At 37.4% G+C, this 19915-nt stretch overlaps 1 protein-coding gene across 1 annotated transcript in view; it reads left to right on the top strand.

The window, feature by feature from the left end:
• The window catches only part of ST8SIA4 (ST8 alpha-N-acetyl-neuraminide alpha-2,8-sialyltransferase 4), a 58082-nt gene extending 41544 nt beyond the window's left edge, over nucleotides 1–16538 (top strand). Inside the window, exon 5 of the mRNA XM_032206125.1 lies at nucleotides 15756–16538. Coding sequence (XP_032062016.1) covers nucleotides 15756–16038 — 283 coding nt within the window. The 3' untranslated portion in view covers nucleotides 16039–16538. The remainder of the gene's footprint in view (nucleotides 1–15755) is intronic.
• Nucleotides 16539–19915: the final 3377 nt, after the last annotated feature.

Below are 19915 nucleotides of genomic sequence, written 5' to 3'. Positions count from 1 at the left end.
AATCACCAGTGATAGGACCCATGGGAATGGAATCAAGTTTAGGCAGGGGAAGTTTAGGCTAGACATCAGGCAGAGGTTCTTCACCAAGAGGGTGGCTGTACACTGGAACAGGCTCTCCAGGGAAGCAGTCACTGCACCAAGCCTGTCTGAATTTAAGAAGCATTTGGACTGTGAACTTAGCCACGTGGTCTAAAAGTTTGGGTAGACCTGTGTGGTGCCAGGAGTTAGACTCAATGATCCTTATGGGTCCCTTCCAACTCTGATACTACATAACAAATTTCTGTCTAAGAAGCCAGCCCACCATCACATTTGGTCTGGATCACCCCTTTCAGCCCATAACATGTGCCAGCAGCAGGGAGTAGCATAGTATCTCTTGTACCACACCGGTATGGGAAGGGAGCCCTAGAAGAGGGCTCCTGTGTGACCACACATGAGTACTGCATCCAGTTCTCTGGCCCCCAGAAAAAGAAGGACATGGACCCTGCTAGTGTGGGTCCAGAGAAAGGCTACAAAAATTATCGGAGGTCTGGATCACCTCTCCTGTAAAAGCTGGGAAAAAGGTGGCTCCAGGGAGACCTTACTGCAGCCTTTCAGTATTCACAAGGGTTTTATAAGAAAGATGGGGATAAACTTTTTACCAGGGCCTATACTGATAGGACAAAGAATAATGGTTAAGATTAAAGACTAAAAGAGGGTAGATTTAGGCTAAGGATGAAGTTCTTCGTTGTGTTGCTGGTGAAGCGCAGGAACAGGTTGCCCAGAGAAGTTGTGGATCCCCATCCCTGGAAGTGTTTAAGGCTAGGTTGGATAGGGCTTTGGTTAACCTATGTCTGGGAAGTGTCCCTGCGCATGGCAGGAGGGCTGGACAACATGATCTTTGAAGATTTCTTCCAACCCAAACCATTCCATGATTCTGCAATTGTAAGAGGAGTGGAGAGGGAAGGGACATTGTCCAACAGTCTTACTAGTTGGGGAAAAGTTGTCTTCAACATTGCTTTTCTTTCAGTGTAGGAAAGTGTTCTCATTCAAAACCTGTATGATTGTGAGTCAGTGTATGAGTTTAGGCTATACACCGATATCTTGAAAATCCCAGAGAAACAAAATACCTGTCTTATGTGATTGCCTTATTTTGCTGTTAGAAAATGCTGTTTTTTTGTTTGTTTGTTTACATACTTTACGTATTTTGCCTATGTTTTTCATACTTTCACTCTCTGTTTAGCATTTTTTTCACCTCTATATGTGTTTCTGTGTATGAAAGTTTGATATACCAAAAGCATTTTTTTTTTTTTTTTTGTATGAGAAGAATCATCTTGTGTAATGTCCAGCATTGTTTCAAGTAACTATCCAAATCATTTAACAGTTTTAAATGGAAAATATGCCTTTAGGTTTGTCTCTATGTACCGAGCTCTGCAACTTCTGTGGTCTATTTCTAAATTCTGGAATTTTACTAATTCAGTCATTCGGTAAGTAGGCAAATTTTGAAAAAATTATATATTCCCATAAAATAGGTAGCTGTATTTTGCTGAACAGAAAATTAATTGTGAAGGCAAAGGTATTTCATTCTGTAAGACCAATTAAATTCTCTTATGCCATTTACAATATGATCATGATTCTTTTTCTTCCTCCCTTTCATCCTTTTGGTTCATCATTTCTGTTTATTCCAAATTAATCCCAATGATCTTTTAGAGAAAGATATATGTAAAATTTAAAATGCATATGAGAAGGAAAAACAACAAGAACAACAAAAAAAGTCAACTCCTTAAAAATACTTATATTTCTTGTCAAATTTACTTAAAATGGATTTGCTTTCTTTTGCCTACTTCCATAACTGCCTTGTTAGGATTGGGCCCAGTGTGCTTTCCAGAATGGAAACCCAATACTACATCTCCTACTGAGATTTTTCACTAGCACTGTTAGCATGCTTAATGTTTCTAACCATTATTTCCTTGTGTGTGTTGAATTGGTGATTGAGAATAGGGACATAATGGTGTTCAACCAGTTACAATGAGTTTAGAGATTCCCTAGGGTATGTTAAATCACAAAGGAAAACTGCAGAGCTTAGCGCTAATTAAAGTTGCTGGTCTGATGAAGTGTATTAGAGCAGAGACATTCTCTAGTTGAAGCACATTAGCAAATCTGTGTGGGCAAAGTAGCACATATCTCTTCTGTTGTGGTTAGCATATTCACCAGTCATGAGCATTACCATTAACTCAAATTCTCTGAATGTCTTGCTGTCTCCACTCATGAGTAACAGAGGACTGTTGCTGTTACCGCTATATATTATGTAGGTCTATAAGACTGTGTGATAGAAATGTCCTTCCAGCCAGCAAACTGTCTCACTTAGAAAAGCTTTGCTGGGTATTTTGCTTCTTCTTCCTTGGTCATGAAAGAGAATCATGTAGTGAAAGCTTGGGTTTTCAGAGACCTGAAGGGCCTACAAAAGATTGAGCTGAACTGCCTTTAAGATTATACACGAGTTGTTTATGAAGTTCCAACCAAATATTTCTGTTTGATTGAATTGCATGAGATTTGGAGATACTTATTTAACAGGGGACATAGTGTAGCTCACATTTTCCTATCATTAATGAAATTGTGTCATGAAGAAAGATTCCTGTTAGGCGATGTGGATCAAATGCAAAGCCCTACTGAAAAAAAGATCAGAAAACTTCCAAATACCTGAGATTGCAACTTTTCCTCCAACATGGCCTTTGTAAGATTAGAATTTTGTGCAAAAGCACAAAGTAACTTGATAAGGAAGTCTTAAAAATAGTATGTCAATGTTACAGGATGTGTATGCACATCCTACCAGTAAGGCTATGAGAAGATGGTTATTGTGAAGTGAATATAGGGAATGTATAGACATGTAATTAGTTGGAAGTAGGTCAAGCCCAGTCTGCCAATATCACTAAGCTATAAACAGTTAAATTATTCAAGCTTATATAGTTATCTTTACTTCCAACTTCTGCAATTGGGATCGTCTTTATCACATTTAAAATATCCTTATTGCATTGCTTTTATTTTGGTCTAAATTGTCTTGAAAAATAAGTAGCTGTTTCCTAGATGATGTTCTCCTTCAGAAATGCAGTTCCACTCTCACATACATCTGCACATAGTTATTCCTTTTTGTTCTTTTTTTTTTTTTTTCTGTTATTTACTTACTTTGTGCTTCACAGTGGCAACCAAAGCATGACAATACCAAGTAAGACCTAGTTTTTGTGCTAACATAGTTGCAACCATTCCTTCTTAATGAGTACCAAACCCAGTTTAGATTTGGCACCTTTTCTCATGATCTCTATTCTTGACAGATTTGTCGACTTTGAGGAGAATAAAAAAGACATCACCTTCGTTATTAGGAAAGAGATATTATAGATATTATATATAGATAGATATAGATATTATGGATATATCTATCTATATAAATATGGATGGATGGATGGATGGATGGATGGATGGATGGATGGATGGATACATAGATACATAGATAGATGATAGATGGATATGTTGCTTTTTCTAGTACAGTAGGCTAGTTTTAGCATGAAACTTCGAAGAACAGCCTAAACATGCTAATTACAATCTTCAAGAAATATTTTGGAAACTGTTCCTGCCACCATTTAAGCCAATATTTAGCTGTTATTGGATGTCCATACATGAGTGGTTTTAGTTTGAATCAGGGCATTTTTGAAGTAAATGTCCTGATCCTTTACTGTTCTTTATGTTATGGAAGGGTCTTAAAGCACATTATTTTCAGGTGAAAATAAACTGGGCTATTCCTGTGGCACAGGAAGTATGTCCCAGCTGCAAATGGACACTCAGTTTGTGGTGCCAGGTGGAAAAAATATGTTATGTACATGGTGTGGACATCCCATACTCAGTACCAACTGTCCCACCCTACAGAGCAAATCCTAATTGTCCACACTGCTTGCTAATGTAGACCTGATTCCAGATGATGTATAATAATAATGTAAACTGATTCCAGAGGGACCAGAAATCCAGGTAACTGAATAACGAAGTATTTATTCCTCTGTTAGTATCTGGCTTCAGAGATTCTCTGTATATCGTGGAATACTCACAGAAGAGTTTAAACTATTTTATCAAAAAATCCCATGTAGCTGTAGCATTTTCAGACTAAAGTCAGTTCAAAACATCTGACAGGCCAGTAGCATGTAAATAACATTCAAATTCAAAGTAGATAATTTTCCTCATATATAATCTCCTTTGCAACCCTTATCTTTAAACAAGTTATCTTTAAACACTGTTATGTCTGTATGTCAATCACTTGACCCAGCCACATGAAAGTTGCTTGTATGAAGGTGGACCTTTGCTGATATTGTCCCTTAAGAGAAATCAGTATGCATCTATATTTTTGAAGAGGTCTACTGGTGTATCTACAAAATAGTTTTAGAAATTTGTTTTTTTGTTGAGTACCTGTACTCAGCTGGTGTCTAAATAATGTGAATGATAGTATCCATATAAATAGCCAGAAAAGTTATCTTGCCTGTTTGATCATTAGTATACTGCTCATGGAAAGAAAGCAAAGCATTATCAGTCACATTGTAGCTGTCTTTTGAAAAAAAAGACATCAGTTTCTTACTTTGACATGTTTAGCATTTTGGAAGCTGCATCAATTCTCTTTCAACAAAAGCACTTGGAGGCGTCTCCTGTTAGTGCTACAAGTAACTTTCAGTCACAAAAGAAAAATATACGGGCCTCTGCTAGTATCTCTGCAATCCTGTTTTCACATAGCCCAGAGACTGAAATTTAGAGAAAGATGTTTCTTTACAGACTGGTTCTTTATGAACCTGCTAGACCAGGTTAGTACACTATCACTTTTATAGTGATGACAGCTATTCTCACCAGATAAATCTGAAGTGAACTATGTGTTAAATCGTAGTTTTCTTTCTTATACAAAGTCTTTTCAAAGATAAGTACAATTATTATTTTTTTTAAATATACATAGATAAGTATTCCAACTATTTCTGTAGATTAAGTGCAGAATTAATTGGATTGTGTAGTATTGAATAGCAATAAATATATGTTGTTTATTACTTAAATAGTGGGTTCACTTTCATTTATTTTTTGTTCTGTAAGCTTTGCAGATACTGTTTCATGAAGTCCTTTCTTCCAGGGTTTACTATTTGCTGCTGGAACAAACCAAGTGACATTCAACTTCTTCAAGAAGGAGAGTGTTTCTAACAGAAACTTTGAAATTTCTTTGGAATTATAGAGAATATTAAAAAAAAAAGAAATCTTACTTGCCTAAGAGTCACTTGTTTTCTTACTCTAGTAGGTTTTGAATGTCTTTATTATCTGTCTGGATATGTAGTCATTAGGTTCTTCAATTTCTAAATAGTTTAGAATTTTATTCCTATTATTTATTCCATAGAACTTTAAGATGACTTCCATTAACCAATTTCATAGACTCAGCATTGCCCATACTAGTGTGAAAATAAGAGTATTTACTAAAGTTTCATGGCTAAGTAAGGAAATTAACTGTCTTCAGCTGAAGTATGTTTTGTAGAAACAGGCTTGTGTAAAGGCACAACTTTCAAGTTTAGAACAGGCTTGGATAAAGACTTAGAACAACTTGGATTTTTCTAAAATTTAGAATTTTGTTATAAAATTTAACTTTTTTTTTTTTTTTTTTTTTTTTGCTCCACATTCTGGAATACCTAAATCTTGTCACATATTGGGGAAGCAAGTTTAAGCCTTCATGTCCTTTGCAAGTTGTCTGCACTCCCATGCTGTATTACAAAGGGAGAATGAAGGAGATCCTCTTTCATCTGCTTCAGTAACTTCTGAAAGAAAATAGGAGTGCATCTCATGACAGCAGTGGTCAGATTGTCAGGTGCTTAGTCTTGCTTAGCCTTGCAGAGGTATGGACAGTGTGACCTTCTCCCAGCCTTGTAAGAAAACCTTGGCCTTGTAGGTACGCTTTGAGGATGCCCTTTGCCTGTTAAAAATCAGGTTCCATCTCTATGTGCTGCTCTTTTCTTTCAGAAGTTACTGAAGCAGGTGGAAGATGATGGCCTTCACTCTCCCTTTGTACTACAGCATGGAGTGCAGAGCACTTCCAAAGGACATGAAGACTTAAACTTATTTCTCCAAGATGTGACAAGACTGAGGCTCATATTTTCTGTAGTCATGCTGTGGCATGTATCTGTTGGAGGGTTTTTCTGAAGAAAAGGTTGTTGTCTCTCTGCCCTGTTTTAAAATCAAAACAATATGTGGGCAATTTTGAAAGTCCTTGTTCATGAAGAATGGGTCAAAAACTCTGCAACATGGGATCTTAGTATACTAAGACTAATGATGATTTAACATAAAAAGCTGTTGTCATTGATTCAAGGACTGAAGAAGGGGTCTTTTCCTTTGGTTGGATGTTCTTATCAAATATCTGAAGAGATTTGTGCATTCTATGATTTTCTTCTAAATGTAGGTCAATATTTCTTTTTTGTAGATGAAAACTGAAGAAGCTTGTGCGGGTTCTGTTGAAAGTATTGTGATGGCTTGGAAATATTATGGAAATGGGTCAAAGACATTCTCCGTCTTAAAAGTATCTTGTTAATTAGCCATGAAGTCTCTCTACTTCAGCTATAAGCTTTACTGCCCCATCTTTCCAAATAATATGTATTAGATGGCTTATGGCTGTGGAGGATTCTAGCCATTACACCAAAATCTTTTTATGTATGAGCAACAGATTCATATGCTTAACTGTTCTTAACTTCGACCACCGTTTCTTTATTCACTGGCAACAGAAGTGCAGTGTTATGCTGTATCTTGATATTTCTTTATCCTTAGCTGATCCTTTCTTATTGAGGTGATTTGCCATAAATTGACTAAAGCACTCTGGCAGCAGATCATTCTAGAACAATGGTGCAAAGTAGAATAGTCTCCTGTACAGGGAATTTGGACTATTTTATTTTGAGATAGGTAAAAGTAAGCTTCAATATGTTCTCAATTATTTTGCCAGAGACAGTAAAGCCTGCACACAGTGGTTAAGATTCTGCAGAATGGTTTTTAACACTGAAGGCAGCCTGCTGGCCATGCCCACATTTAGCTGTGGTGATGCAACATACTGTGTTCAACATTAATGTCATTAGTTCTTTTCACTCTCTTTATCAGGAAGATTGCCAGGCAGAGTCCAGGCTCTTGAGTGTTCTTAGAAATCTGCTTCATATGCAAGAATTTGAATTTACTTGCCAATGTAAGTGAAAGAATAATAGGAAAACAAAAATGAGCCCTTAATTTTGATGTAGTGAATTAAGCTTACAAAACAGCAAGTGACAGTTTTGGTGAGTGTTTCAGATTTTCATTAAGTGCTATGTTCTTTTGCTGAAACAGTTCTTGTGTATACCATTTCAAAATAGAGTACATTGAAAACTATAAAATAGGTCTTATGCAAACCTTCAGCAGTGTTTCCATGCTGACTGTCACACTCACAACAGTATTATTTACACTAATTCTTTCACATTTTTGTAATGCAGTCTTCTGCCTAAGGCATATCTCAGTAAGGAATGGGAAAATACATATTTTTAATTAATAGAATCATATAAACTGAGAGGGTTAGATGAAGGGTTGTGGAATTTTAGTGAAATTTTAGGCTTTGACCACAGAAAGTTTAAGGTCAGACAAGTGATTCAACTTCTCTTTTTTTGGGAATAAATATGTAACTGACTACATTTACAAACATAAATTCCTAGTAAACTGTCTGCTGCTCTCGTGACAAGATACCTCTTTCTTCAGTATAATTTGCTATTTGCACCATGTTATCCAGCATGCCATAGAATCATAGAATATCCCGAGTTGGTAGGGACCCACCAAGGATCATCAAGTCCAATGCCATGCTGGATCTAAGACCATAAAAGTGTCTGTTCAAGTTGAGCTCTCCCTAGCTTGTGGTCATATTGATGCCAGGTGCCAACACATAAAAGTAACAGCAGAGATGCCAAGTTGTGTTCAGCAGTTTAACAGATCCCTGAGAAGGAGCTTCATCTGCAATGTTGTATTTGTGGATGTTACCAATTTGACACTTTTTAATAGGTTGGCTATTGTCATCCAAAACATCCTCTAACAATGAATTTCATAGTTCAGTTGTGCATTGTATGAAAAAGTACTTTCATCTGCCTACTTTAGATGTACCATTGAATATCTCCATTGGGTCCATAGCTTTTATGTAGTAGTACTTGTTTTAAAGTTAAAAAAAAGAAAAGCCTGTTCACCTTCTTTACACACTACATAAGTTTGAAACTTTCTTAGTTTTCTCTTTTTTATACTACTCTGCTTTCTGTCTCTTCATGCATAAGTTACTTTTTTCTCCCGTTACCCCATGTCATGTTTTTTCTTTTTTTTTTTGAGGATATTTTTTGAGAGAGCATAAGTGAGACAATATACAAGCTCTAGCTTCTTCATGTGCCGTATCAAATTTCTGAGATTGTTAATTTGAAATACTCCCTCCATTTAGTGGCTGTAGAAGGAATTTCTGTGACAGGCAAATGTGTATGAATAGGTTCACAAAGGGATCAGCCTGACACTCAATGAACAGAGCTTGATATGTAATCTTGCAGAGCTATTCAGTGTTATAAATATATATGTTTCCTCAGATTCAGTCCTTTCCAGAAAAGTAATTAAAAGTGCAGTGGAATATACCCAGACTGATTCTGATCCCATTTATACTGAGCAACCCTGTGGAATTTGGTATGTAGACTCAACAAGTAAAAACATTAAATATGCTAAACTGAAAGTAGCCCACCGGGTCAGATTTTCCCTGTTGACTGAGTACAGCCTTCAGAAAGAACATATCATGTTTTAATCTATTCAGAAGTCACTTATTCCACATGAGCAGAGTAAACAATTGTTATCTGAATTCTCCAGTTTATGTCATGAAGATTGGCATCAGTTCTTCTATATATTACTCATTTGTGGCAAGATCGTTTATCAACTATCTTTAAAGTGGATGCCTATATTTTTTGTGTGCTTATTCAAACTTATTTTTTGTCAATAGCTGTGGGGAGTCATTACCAGGTAGTAACACATTATTCAATTAACATTTCACGTGAAATCATGCTGATAATAGCGCATTCAATTTTTATAATTGTTAAAGGTATCTTGCTAGATGTGGAAGCCTGGTGGTTTTGACTGCAATTAAGCTATAGGTGATATTTTCATATTGCAGAAACAGGTTCAGTATTTTTAAAGGACAAAATATTGAGGTTCCATAAAAACATGAGTGCAAGTGTCAAAGCAATCTTGTACCAGTGATTACTGGGTATATAAAAGTGATGCATGTCACATACAGTGTGGACTTTTACATCCTTAATTGCTTTTCTTGCAGTTTTGTACTGTAGACGGAGTTTTGCTGCTCATACTCCTTTCCTTCATGGTTCTACTCATTTTTCCAGATCATTACAAATGATACCAATTTACTGCTGACACAAGGCTTAAGACCAATGTACAGTAAACCTGATTTGTAACTTGCACTGCATTGTAACTGTTTCAGAACCCAGTGGCAAAGAACTGGGTTGGAGTGTTGTACTTGTGATTGGAGGTAATCATTTTGCCAGGTGGTTTACTGCCTGATCAAAGAAGGAATTATTTATATTATATTCTGTTCACACTCTACGTTTCATTTGGTTTTACTTTCTTTCAATTATTTTTATTCAAGGTTGAGTTAAACAGTTTGAGCTCAGCTGAGGTTAAGAAAATATGACTTTCTGATGATTGAAAGAAATAATAAATTTAAAAACAACAACAATAACAAAACAAGTGTATACACACACACACACACTCAAAAGCAGATTTAGAAAGCCAGATCTTAGGTATTCTGAGAGTTTGTTGACTGCAATGGTAAAAAAAAAAATCCTTAAGCTTCTATTTTTCTAATGTAATTTGCTTGATTCTGATAGAGATACAGCAAGTGTGGGATGGCAACATTTTGGTAAAGAGTCATCCAATTTCTGCTTCTTTATGTGGAGTGGAAAGACTTCTTTCAGTTTCTGGGATAAGAAGAATTGACATGCAAGCATCTCAAATGACAGACACATAATAGTAAAGGTATTGGTAGTTTGCCTTGTTGGCTCACATGCAGCTTTTGACCAGTTCTAACCTCTGCATGCACCTCTGAAGAAGTAAATGAATTATTGAATTGTATCTTATTTTTTTTTTTCCTTGAATCTAGCAAGCTCTGTTTTTATTTTCAGTCCTATCCTCAACTTTTTGCCCCTGCTATCTCCATTCATTTCAGCAATGTTTCCTATTCCACAATGTCAGACCATTGTGTTACTTTCACATAGTAACAGGACACATCCTTGCAAAATCTCTCAATATGCAACTTTCTATTGATCGAGTACTACTGCTGTCTGCTGATGATTATAGTTTTATTCTTATAGAAATACAAAAATAAGCTTCCACAAGAAAATGTCAAAATCTTTTCTAAGAGTAGCAATTAGAATTTGTTTGTTGTCAGTGTGAATAGGAATAGAAATGATCTTATGTGACAAAGGCGAGTCACATAAAAGGAACTTGCTTTATGAAGGGACAACTGCACACTTTTATTAAGTTTAGCTGGTAAAATAACAGTGCATTTTATAAACATTCTACATTTTGTATATGAGGGGAGGGCACTGTGTGTCATACACCTCAATGACAGCAAGGCATTAGGCACTGTCTTCCAGAATACTCTTGCATTCAGTTTAGGATATTATACTGTGGATGACTGGACAACTAGCTGGGTGAAAACCTAGCTGGATGACTGGAGGCACGGACCAGCAGGACACTTAAGAAATTCAGCAAGAACAAATGTGGAGTCCTACAACAGGGAAGGGGTAACCCTTGTAACAATGCAGGCTGGGGGCTGACCAAGTGGCTGAGATCAGCTCTCCTGGAAAAGACCTGGGCATCTTGGCAGGCAGCAAAAACGTGTAAGGCAAGAGAGAATACAGTAAGTAATGAGAAGCCTTTTCTTGTGAGGACAGACTGGCAGTGGCTTTGGGGATGGGCAGGCAAACTCTGCAGTCTTTTTCTAAGCTACCTATCTTCAAGTCATCAAAGCTACAGAAATGAAGTGCTTTTACACATTGGCACATTTCTCTAAATTAAGTAGTCTGCTTTACAGCATGGCCACACAACGGAGGTTTTTTAGCACAATTATCAGAACAAGTCACTGGAGTACTGCAGTGATGCAGTATGTGACTCCAGCCAGATACATATGGGCTTAATAGTGGACTCCAACTTCTAACACGGCAAGATTCACCTATTCCTTTGTAGATTTAAATTACTTCTCTATCCTACCTGAAAATCAGGAATTGCCTTGTCATTAGTGAAGATCTGGAGACAAGTTGTGAGAAACAAATGATCCTCTTTTGGATCTGTGGTGCTGTGTGCTTTTGGATCTGTGTGCTTCCCTCACCTTCTAATCTTAGTTGCACAGAGAATTAGTGCATATCAGATAAACAGGTAAGAAGAATATATTATGGCTTATCTTTAAGTTTAGGCTTAAACTGATGTTATAACAAAACTTTAGAAACTGAAAGCAGGTGCAAAAAAAGCATTTACAACATCAGTTATCTCTAAAATTCAGCCTTAACAAAGCTTCATATTTGAGTAGCTAAGTGACTAAGCTTGAGTGACTTAAAAGATAACACATATTTCAGTACCAAAATCACAAAGGCTACTCACACCACACAGTCCATTTTATCAACTCAAGAAGAAGTTGGGAGCCAGGAGTTTGCAAAGATCAAACGTGCTGCAGGAAGCTGGAGCTCTGAATGCCTCTAACCATTTCATTCATTGAGTTACTTGTATTCTTTTGTTCTGGGGCAGGGTTTATGCCGGGTTGCAAACTTTCAACAGTAAGCACAACCAGTACCATATTTTGAATTCAGAATTTGGAAATCAATAAGTTAAATGTCCTTTATCTATGATTTTGGACTATGAAAAGCAGAAGAAAGGATTTGCATTTAAATTCTAAAATTGTGAGAAGCTCTTTATTACATCTTTAATCCTTATTCCTGTACAGAAACTCTCACTAAGTAGTTGTTGTGGCCTTTTAAGATATTTAGATATACCTTTTTACTGCTAATTTTCTTCATCACAGCCATTTTCCTATTCCTGTAAAGTTGAAGTTCAGCTTAGACGATAGCAGTATTTTACTAAATGCAACAAGTTTGATTACTGTTTGGCTAAAGACACTCATGTACATTCATGTAGATAGTTGACTGCATGTGATTAGAGTGGGCACCAAATTACTTCTGAAGAGGGAAATGCTAGTTTCTACAAAAAGTAAATAATTGCGTTTCAGTTTCAGTCTGTTTTATATCCGTGATGCAAATTGCCAAAAGTGGTCAGCATTGTTTTTTCAATAACATCTCTACAAGCAAACATTAAAATAAAAATAAAAATAAATTAAAAAAAAAAATGAAAAAAATAATCACAGAATAATTTAGGTTGGAAAAGACCCTTATAATCATCAAGTCCAACCATCAGTCTAACACTGCCAAGTCTAAACCATGTCCTTCTATGTGTCACATCCAAAGATTTCTTATATATTGCCAGGGATGGGAACTATCCTGGGCAGCCCATTCCAATGCACAACCACCCCTCCCATGAAGAAATTCTTCGTAATATCCAATCTAAACCTCCCCTGTTGCAACCTGAATCTGTTTACTTACATCCTATTGCTTGTCACCTGAGAAAAGAGACCCACACCCATATCTCTGCAATCTCCTTTCAGGTAGTTTTAGAGAGCAACAAGGTCTTCCCCCAGCCTCCTTTTCTCCAGATGTTCATAAGTTTCCCCCTGTTCATAAGTCTTGTTTTCTAGTCTCTTCACCAACTTTGTTGCTCTTCTCTGAATGTATTCCAGAAACTCAGTGTCCTTCTTGTAGTAAGAGCCCCAAAACCGAACACACTATTTGAGGTACAGTCTCAACACAGCCAAGTACAGAGGGACAATAACTTCCCTAGTCCTGCTGGCTAGACTATTCCTGATATAAGCCAGGATGCTGTTGGCCTTCTTGGTGACCTGGGCACACTGCTGGCTCATCTTCAGCCAGCAGTTGATCAAGAGTCACTAGAATCTCCCCTTTGATTGTCTTGTTTTAAAAGGATGGATAATTTTCTCAGAGTAGGAAGCAAACTGCTTAATATCTCCAGAACTTCTGTCTGAAAACTCAGGTTTAGGAAAACATTGGAAAACTGGTGTATAGTACATGAGTCATTTGTATATGTAACTATTCCCATTGCATTTGCTTTTCGAATATGATTTCTACCATCCTGTTGTGGTTTTTTTTTTTTTTTTTTTTTTTTTTTACAACCAAACAAAATTCTGAGTCATTCCCTCTGTGGACTTTGGAAAGGCAATCAGTCAGCCTAGAATTGCTTTCTGCTTATAGAATCCTTCAGTTTTCTAAAAAGAATTTGACTACAATAGAAAAAAAAAATCTCTTTCACACATATATATGTCTGTGATTTGAAAAACATCAGCCTTTAGGGCCTGTGTATTTTTGGAAAAGAGGGAAACTGAAGAGGCCAGGTTCAATGGGATGATTATTTTTAATGTTGCATAGCACCTGATGCTTTTAAGACACTTAAACATTCGATTAAAGACATATTTTTTGGTATCTTTTCTCATTCAAATGAGTGGATGTTATCAAGTATCATCCTGCTTTATCCCTAAGTGCCTTTAAATTAATCTGGTTGTATACTCTAAACTGCAAACTTATTGTAACCCTGTTTAACAAATGGCTAACTCTGGTCCAGTGCGGCTAATCTCCCTTGCCACCTTGTCTAGGCTGTGGTAGAAATAATTAACAATCTACAGTTACCTCAGAAAACAGCAATACAGTGCAATGGTTTAGGTTTGTGTGGCAATGCTATGTAAGGTCCTGATTTGTTTCCCTACTTGCAGCTGCTTGTTTCCACAGTTTGACCAGGTTTAGGTTTCTATATGCCTTTCAGTGTTTCTGTAAAGTGTTAATAAACTCTATATTGAATCAGACCTGGGAAAAGCATTTTACCAGTACTTCCAGACTGCTATTATTTACTATGTATATTTACTATATATATTGCCAAACCAGGCTAGCAGTATTTCACTGAAGTTTTATTTTTAAAGACTGGGGGTGAAAAACAATGTTGGTGACAAATTTTGAAGGTACCAATGTGAGTTACATGCTGCAATCCTGTTCAGTTCTCACATTTGTTCTGTATCTACCCACTGTTTGTGTCTTTGAAAACTCCCTGTGGCTTCTAAATTCGCAATCAGACATGTTATTACTGGATCAGAAAAACAAACAAACAAACAAGCAGTCCCATAGCTTCAGTAGGATTGTGTGCATAAATAAATACAAACCATTTTTCAATTATTAATGTAAGATTTTGACATTTTCAAAGACTGCCATTAGCAAACAGGAAGCTTTGAGTAGTTACTCAGAAGCAAAGTAAGTAAAGCTTCATTTGTATTAAGTTCTGTAATGTGTTACATTTCGTATTTTTATTTTTTTTTTTCTTTTTAGTCAAATAATCTGTGAAATAATCACTTGGCAAGAGTAGGGGTGATTTGATAAGGTGAACTGGCTGCTGCAGGAGATTAAAGCTTATAGCAAGAGGCTGTGTTGCCTGACCTCTGGAGTGAGGAGGTTAACTGCAATTTTCTAGCATTTGCAGAAATTGTGAGTTCTTATTAGGTTTAAAGCCTGAACTGAGAACTTCATTTAGACAGCTTTTCTTCAGCACTGTCACTTTTCTTCTAGGTGGTGTAAAGGCATGCCAAATCCAGTGTCACCATTCATGATCTCAGCTTAGAGAGAATAAACTTTTTGTTTGTTTTATATTTAAAATAAATGTAAAAAGATGAATAGATAAAAATAAGTTTAGAATCACAGAATGGTTTGAGTTGAAAAAGACCATTAAAGATCACCTTGTATAAACTCCCTGCCATGGGCAGGGACAGCTCCTACTAGACCAGGCTTCTCAAAGCCCCATCCAACCAAGCCTTGAACACCTCCAGTGATGGGGCATCCACAGCTTCTCTGTGCAACCTGTTCTAGTGCCTCACCACCACCATAGTAAAGAACTTCTTCCTAATATGTAATTTAAATCTAGCCTCTTTTAATTTAAAACCATTACTTATTTTCCTGTCAGTATCATCCCTAGTAAAAATCTCTCCCCATCTGTTTTTTTATAAGCCCCTTTTAAGTACTGAAAGGCTGCAATGAAGCCTCTCCAGAACCTTCTCTTCTTGAGGCTGAACACTCCCAGCTCCATCAGCCTGTCTTCACAGTAGAGGTGCTCCAGCTATCTGATCATCCTTGTGGCCCTCCCCTGGACTTGCTCCAGCAGGTCCATGTCTTTCTCTTGTTGCTGCCTCAACCTGCTAGCTAGCTACAGGTTTTTTTTGATGCAGCCCAGGATACTCTTGGTTTACATTGCTAGTTCATGTTCAGTTTTTCATCCACCAGCACCCCTGGGTCCTTATCCTCTGGGCTGCTCTCAATTCATTCTTCACCCAGCCTGCATTTGTGTTTAGGATTGTCCTGACCCAGACACAGCACCTTGTACCTGGCCTTGTTGAGCTTCGTAAGTTTCACACAGGCCCACCTCTCAAGCCTGTTAAGGGCCCTCTGGATGGCATTCCTTCCCTCCAGTGTGTTGACACTCCAATGTGTCATGTTGGTGTCATCCACAGTCAACACTTTTACATTACTGACATGATTAATTCACACTAAGTTGTATGAGATATTTTAACGTATTTTTTTTCTTTGCAGCTATTGGCTGACGAACAAGGTCCACATCAAACGACCCAGCACTGGTCTCCTCATGTACACGCTTGCCACCAGATTTTGTGATGAAATTCACCTGTATGGATTTTGGCCATTCCCGAAGGATTTACATGGAAAACCAGTCAAATATCATTATTATGATGATCTGAAGTATCGGTACTTTTCTAATGCCAGTCCTCACAGGATGCCATTAGAGTTTAAAACGTTATATGTATTACATAACAGAGGAGCACTTAAATTAACAACAGGGAAATGTGTACAGCAATAAAGCACATGCAAAGTACAGTAAGAAGTACAGAAGATGCACTTCATCATAAAGATGTTGTGGAATGGCAATGGGATCCCAGTGAGGATATGTGTCAATACCCGCTAAGCCATTGGAAAAAGGAATTTTATCAGAAGTACATAACCAGCTATTATACCTGTAAAGTGCTATAAAACTAAGCTATCTTGACTGCAAGGGTTCAAGTAAGTGCCACTTTCACTAAGAACAAAGCTTGAATGTATACTCAGTAGTGTTTACAGAATCCAGTGATACATTCATCATGAATTAAAGAAGAAAAATATAGCCTGCTTACTGCTGACTTGCCACTGTGGTCAGACAGCCCACAGAAGAAATCCCCCATGGATTGAATATTCTCTTGAGCAAATAAACCAGGCTTTTGCAGGAAAAGAGAAAAAAATCATGATGGGATTGAGTAGAGAAAGTGAAGTCCATAAGATCAAACAAATAAGTAAATGCCTTCAGTCAGGGGACTGTTTCTGATCTTGTATTATAACCTCAGCTTTTGTTGCTGTTTTTCTTATTGCTGTTGGTTGAATTTTGTTGTTTTTGAGTATTTGAATCCTTAAACTGTTTTAAGAATGTTATGAATAATTAAAAGTAAATATCTTATTGAATTGTCTTGGGAAAAAAAAAAAAAGAAAAAAAAAAAAAAGAGGTGGGAGGGTGGAGGGAAATATCAAATACTTTGTCAATTGTTGTTGTGTTGTATCCTGCTGTCACACAACCTTTAACCTCCCAATTGTTTTTCTAGCTACAGCTGTCAATACATGGAACCACTCAGAGATAGGTCATTTTGAGCCATTTTTTAATGAGAAGTGTTTCTGTTGTGTTCAGATTTGAAGACACACTTACAAAAAGGTGCCCTTATTTTTGGTACCAAAGATTGCTCTTATAGTGTACACTATTTTTCCTTTCCTTGAAGAAATAGAGTAGATTTAGTATGATGTTTCTTTGCTGCTGAAGGGAACATGTTTTTTAAGTTTTGAGTGAAGCATCTCAAAGCAAAGACTCTTGACTTACTTTGCCTATAGAATTTAATTCTTCAGAAAAATCTGCAGGAGTAAAGAAGTTATTTCACACATTCAAATATAAATATGATTTTTTTATTCCTAATTGAAAGGAAAACATAAAGTCTAAAGGAACTCAGGTGACATAGTGGAACATGTTTAAAGAAAAAAAAATGGTTTAGCCAATTAAATGCAAAATAAATGAACTGCAGATCAAGCAGTTCTTTTAAAGCTTAAATTTCTAATGGTGTTGGATGATATCTCTAATATACCTCTTTTCTGTGAGCTTGATGTTCTGATATGTAATTGCCTGAAATAACATAGAGCTGCATTATCTTACATTGATTTTTCTGAGCATCTTGTTTATTCATGAAAATGAGAATTCTTTTCCTCTCTTCTTTCAGAAAAGAGAAGAAGGAATTACATTAGGGTAGGGTAGGGTGGAGTGTCAGTGCAACTTGTACAAAGATACAAAATGTGTGTGCATAATGATATGTGTTATCTCTAATGGAGCAGGTAAAGGAAGAACACTGTGGTTCCACCATTTTCATGTCAGTCTAGGATAAGAAGGAGACATGCAGGTACAATGTGTGGATATTTTCTTGCTGTGTTTTCAACTCTAGTTTAGGTCCTCATTTCCAAATATTATATTCAGTGCATCTCTTGAACTTTGAGCTAGTCTGAGCACTTTCATATGTAGCACAATACTCAAAAATATTTACTAGCTAAAAATATCACTTGTTACCTATTTTTCCTCTTAAGTTCACATGTGTTTCATTATGCATGGCCAGAGGTCTGTGATTATGCAAGTGCAGTAGGGTAAACCACTGCCTTGTAAACGTGTTTGCCAGAAGTTGATGGGAAACAGAAAGTCATTATGCTGTACCTAGGACACAGTAGCATCTTTTCTTATTCACCTGTCTCTCCTACACAGGACAGTTTACTTCAGCTTATGTGATCACCACTGAAACCAAGACAGCACTAGGTAGTAGGTAGTACAGACCAGAATGCATTTAATTCTTGTTGATCAACCACATAGTGTTCTATGTATGCTGTATAAACCTGTAGTTTAGGACAAGGGTATTTCCTTGATGAAGGGTGGGTGCATTCCTCTTCCTTCTGTTAGGGTTTTGCTGCTGTCAATTTTTTAAAACATATTTTATATACATTGACTGACTTTCCCTTGTTGAATTCACAGATAACAGTCTCACAGAAGCTCAGAAAAGCACCTGATGAGCTTTACCTTTTACTCTGAGAACATCTTTTGTTCTTCACTTTAGTGTTAGGCCAAAAAGGGAATTCAAGTAGACTAAAACACAAACTGACAGTTTATTGTTGTTGCTGTTGTTTTTGTTTTGTTGGTTTGTTGTTTTGTTTTGTTTTATTTGTTTGTTTAACCTCAGGGCAGGTTTTAGTCACAGAGAATCACACAGAATGGCCAAGGGTGGAAGGGTTCTCATCTGGTCCAACCACCCTGCTCAAGCAGGGCCACCTAGTGCAGGTTGCCCAGGACCATGTCCAAATGGCTTTTGAACACCTCCAAGGAGGGAGACTGCACACACTTTCTGGGTCACCTGTCCCAGTGCTCTGTCACCGTCACAATAGGCTTGTTCTTTCCCAAGTGCAGGACTTTGCATTCTTCTTGTTGAACTTCATGATGTTCGTGTCAGCCCATTTATCCAGCTTGTCCAGGTTTTTCTGGATAGCAGCATGACCCTCTGGCATATCATCCACTCCAAAGATTGCCTTTGCAAGTCAGCAGATGAAGAAAAATTTGTCCTGAGCCTGTTTTGCAAGAGTCACATTTGATTCTTTGTGAATGAAACTTTAATACACAAGCCATGGAGTCCAAATTTCCACCTTGTGATTAATGTCTGATAGGGTGATTCAGGGCAAGGTTTCTCAAAGCTGCTTTGACACATGCTGTGACAGTAGCACCTGCTTCCAAGGCAACAGTAGCTTGTCTATACCTTCTCAAAATTGGGCCTTAACCTGCAGACTTCATATTTCACACTTCATATTTTACACTTCTGGCACCACGAGCTGCGGTCTTGTGGCTTTTTATCCTCACCCCCAATGCTTCTTGAAGCACCATCCACTCAAACTGACACCCAGGTGTGTCTCCACACAGAAAGCATAGTAACTCCTCACTAACCCATCTCTTGTCTCACCTGCCTCAGCTTTGTCCTGAGTTGGACTTGTAAGGAGGTGAGTGCCAGGTTTCAGAACATCATCTGAGGCAATTAGCAGTTGTAATCTTTGACCATGCAGGTTTTTACAAGTGCAAAGAGACTTTTTAGGCTATTGCTCTTGTATGAATTAATATATATATACGTGTATATGCATGTGTCCAGATGGAACCCGAAGCTTCTGGGGGTCCCTGGCATGTATGCAGTTTGGTATGCTGCAAAGTGTCCATTTTGAGGTGCTTTGTGACCATCGGTTATAGTAGAGTGACCTGAGGTTGGATATGCTCAGATGTTTTCCTGTTAGCCCTCTCATTGCTGGGAGGCTGTGACAGTGGACTCATTGCACACATCCTCTCACACCCTTCCCTTAAACATCATGGCTCTATATTGCCCTGGAAGTCTTTGTGTATTTGTATCCAGGCAGCCCAGGTCCTGAAAGAGACCAGTTAACTTCCCCTGTGTGACCCTTTCCCTACAGATGACTGGGGAAGGAGAGGGATGCCTTAGATGAATAGGGACTTTACAGCAGAATAAGTTCCACCTTTTGGTCCTTCTCAGTGCAGCAGTCACCAGGTTAAGCCTCCGTAGCTGCCTTGGATGATTTCTCTTTTTCATAAACATTCATATATCGTGTGTTGCCTACAGCACATATCAGATAAGCAG

The sequence above is a fragment of the Aythya fuligula genome, chromosome Z, assembly GCF_009819795.1.
Source record: "Aythya fuligula isolate bAytFul2 chromosome Z, bAytFul2.pri, whole genome shotgun sequence".
Classification (NCBI taxonomy): Eukaryota; Metazoa; Chordata; class Aves; order Anseriformes; family Anatidae; genus Aythya; species Aythya fuligula.
The sequence above is the reverse complement of the archived record's forward strand: the minus strand, read 5'-3'. Positions and strand labels throughout refer to the sequence as shown.